This window comes from Mus pahari, chromosome 4, assembly GCF_900095145.1.
Source record: "Mus pahari chromosome 4, PAHARI_EIJ_v1.1, whole genome shotgun sequence".
In the NCBI taxonomy this organism is placed as follows: Eukaryota; Metazoa; Chordata; class Mammalia; order Rodentia; family Muridae; genus Mus; species Mus pahari.
This window is the reverse complement of record NC_034593.1, coordinates 12,085,560-12,089,193: the sequence shown is the minus strand read 5'-3', so window position 1 is coordinate 12,089,193 and position 3,634 is coordinate 12,085,560. Positions and strand designations below refer to the sequence as shown.

Genomic DNA, 3,634 nt, shown 5'->3' with positions numbered 1-3,634 from the left:
GAAGGAAGGAAGAGAGAGGGAGGAAGGAAGGAAGGAAGGAAGGAAGGAAGGAAGGAAGGAAGGAAGGAAGGAAGGAAGGAAGGAAGGAAGGGAAAAATAAAAATAATTAGGGGAACGAGGAAAAGTTCCAGCTTTGTGGCAATGCTGTTATACATGTAATTTTCTAGCTTACGATAATTGTAAATCTAGGAACATTTACCTTAGACTGTAGAGGATTCATGAGGAGGCCAGCAGGAATAAGTGATATGAAATTTGAAATACATTCATAATTACCTTTCTTGGCCTGAGGCCTAGAATTGCACCTGGGTTTGCCCTCCTTGTTTTTTCCTTGGTATCTTTGTTATCCTCTGAAGACACAGAACATTGTATAGCACAGAAGGATCTGGACAAGCCTGGGGAAAAAACATTGAGGAGGATGAAGACTTAATGTCTGCTGCTTGGACACAGGTATGACATGGGAGTCCAGCAGGTTCCTAGTTGCCTCAAGACCTGGTAACAACAATCCAGACAGTAAACAACAATGTTTAATAATTAATGGATAATATCTAGGAAGGTTCTTCACAATGTTATGTCATCAGTAGTGGCTATCAAAATCACATCTTTGTTTATATGCTGCTTTACAGCTAAACCATCTTCACCTGTGGTCTCGGGTCCTACAGCCAGAACTGTCCCTCAGCAGACAGTGAACTTTACATGCAGATCCCATGGATTCTTTCCGCGGAACCTCACACTGAAGTGGTTCAAAAATGGAAATGAGATCTCTCACTTGGAAACTTCTGTGGAATCTGAGGAAACAAGTGTCTCCTATAGAGTTTCCAGCACAGTCCAGGTGGTGTTGGGACCTAGGGATGTCCGCTCTCAGATCATCTGTGAAGTGGCCCATGTCACTTTAGGTCAAGACCCTCTCAGAGGGATTGCTCACTTCTCTGACATCATTCAAGGTAGATGTTTCTGAATTCTAGCTCAGTATCATACCTAGTCAGAATTGTTTGTTCATAATTCCTACCAAGCACTTGTATATACTACCCAGATGCATGGGGGTTGGTGGTGGTCATGTAGTATGATCACTACATAAAAGGAATTGTATTTATTTTTACAGAAGAAATTAAACCTATACTAATTATGAACCACATACATCACGCACAGAATTTTTAGGCATTTATTTTTTCTTAGTGTACCCAATAATTCTTCTTATAAATGTTACCTATTCATATCCACCACAGCCTGAGTGCCCGTGTGAGAAGAGCTGAACTTATATTGGCCCTCCACTGAACAAGACACACATTCTGTATACATAATGCATTTGCAACGGGGGTGGATTCTTAACATTCAGCTCTTCTTTGGATAATGTCTGTGCCTAGGTTCCATCTATCTCAGATTCTGTTTGTACTTTTCAGTTCCACCCACCCTGGAGATCAGCCAGCGGCCAACAATGGTATGGAATTTGATAAATGTCACCTGCCAAATACAGAAGTTCTATCCTCGAAGGTTTCAGGTGACCTGGTTAGAGAATGGAAATATATCCCGGAGAGAAGTACCTTTTACACATATAGTAAACAAGGATGGAACTTACAACTGGACCAGCTGGCTGTTGGTGAACATATCTGCCCTTGAGGAGGACATGGTAGTGACATGCCAGGTTGAGCATAATGGACAGGCAGAAGTCATTGAAACCTATACTGTGGTGGTCACTGAACATCAGAGAGTGCAAGGTACTGTTACCATGTCTGGTGAGGTCTTCACCCCACCTTTATGTCTAAATGTAAATTGGGCTTCATTTTTTTATGTAAAAGGTAACATTCATGATTATTGTAGCATTATCCTGACAAATACAAAGTAAAATGTTAACGTCATATTTCACTCCCAACTTCTCACACATCTTACATATCTTTCCACTAATAGATTAAATAATTAAGAATGGAAGGTATCATCAAATTCCAGTATCTTGCCCCTTCCCTGTTTTACCAAATATTTTTGAACATCCTTATGTTCATGTCTTTCCTTTACCATTTCTTTACTGACTCCATTATATTTTAGATATTTCCATGAATATTTGTGTCCTAATGGAGTGAAATTCCAATGGGTTACCTGAAAACCAGTTTTTAATATACATGTGTGGGCGTGTGCACATGCGCGTGCACGTGCACATGCGCGTGCACACGCACACGCGCGCGCGCGCGCGCGCACACACACACACACACACACACAGCGTGTGATCTGGACTAATGAAATAAAGGAAAATCAAATGTTCATAGGAGCACTGCTAGCACTAGGGTATAAGGAAAACTCGCTAGTAAAGTATTTCTCCTCAACTTGTTACTATGCTAGCAGTTAGTTTGGATTAGACTGGGACCCATTTATGTGAATATGTTTTTTCCTTCTCCCAAAACAACAAAAAAGATCCTCAACTCCAGTGAGTTTTGAAAAACTCAGGTTCCTTGGTATACACCCCTTGCTGTGAGCTCATTGGCTAGATAAAGACTGGGTCACCTAATTATCTATAAATATGCCAGTTAAAAATGTAAAGGTTAGAAAGCACCAATCCTGAGATTAAGAGCTCTATCCAAGCGATATAACAGACCCCTCTGGTGGCTCTGTCATGTGTGCACATACACTGCAAATATAGCCCACTGTGAGTGCTCAGGTAAATAATGATATTTTCATTCAAAATATACATTCAATGAAATTAACTGTAGTTCCCAACATTGATCTGAAATGGACCCTATTTTGAAATATGTCTCAAATTATTTTTATACTCTATTTTGCACATCAAAATTAGGGTTGTTTTTTTCTTTCATCCTTAAATTCTCATCAGCTTTTCCTGTTAAACTCTCTAGACTTCAAAAAATCTACTTCTATGTGTTAAAAGGATGAAATCAATTTTTCCTTAATATTTCTAAAAAAGTCATATCAGTCATCTGATAATGGGTATATTGTTGAATGTAATATTTCATGGAGAATGTTATCCATTCTATTTCTGAAGTCAATTTCCTTTAAGGTTTATAAGATGTCATATTACTCATACAATATCAGGTGTATTGTTTAATGTGGTGCTTCTGAAGAATTTTTTGCATTTTCGTGAATTTTTAAACTTCTGTACTAGAATTTGTCAAAGGATTTTATTGACATTTTATTTATGCACTTTATTGGATATTTTCTTTATTTACATTTCAAATATCTCCTTTTCTAGTTCCCTTCCCCAAAACCCACTATCCCATCCCCTGTCTCTCTGCTTGTATGACGGTGTTCCCCCACTCTCTCATACACTCCTGCCTCCCCACCCTGACATTCCCCTACACTGGTGCATTGAGCCTTCACAGGACCAAGAGTCTCTCCTCCCACTGATGCTCAACAAGGCCACCTCTGCTACATATGAGACTGGAGCCATGAGTCCTTCCATGTGTACTCTTTGGTTGGTAGTTCAGTCTCTGGGAGCTCTGGTGGGGTCTGGTTGGTTTATGTTCTTTCAGTGCAGTTGTAAACCACTTCAGCTCCTTCAGTTAGTCCTTTCTCTAACTCCTCCATTGGTGACCCCATGCTTAGTCCAGTGGTTGGCTGTGAGTATCTGCCTCTGCATTTGTCAGGCTCTGGCAAAGCCTCACAAAAGACAGCTATATCAGGTTGCTGTCAGCAA

General features: G+C 40.0%; 1 protein-coding gene across 1 annotated transcript in view; it reads left to right on the top strand.

The window, feature by feature from the left end:
- The window catches only part of LOC110320216 (signal-regulatory protein beta-1-like), a 31,169-nt gene extending 28,043 nt beyond the window's left edge, over nucleotides 1-3,126 (top strand). The window contains exons 3-5 of the mRNA XM_021196132.1: nucleotides 624-941; nucleotides 1,398-1,730; nucleotides 3,104-3,126. Coding sequence (XP_021051791.1) covers nucleotides 624-941; nucleotides 1,398-1,730; nucleotides 3,104-3,126 — 674 coding nt within the window. The remainder of the gene's footprint in view (nucleotides 1-623; nucleotides 942-1,397; nucleotides 1,731-3,103) is intronic.
- Nucleotides 3,127-3,634: the final 508 nt, after the last annotated feature.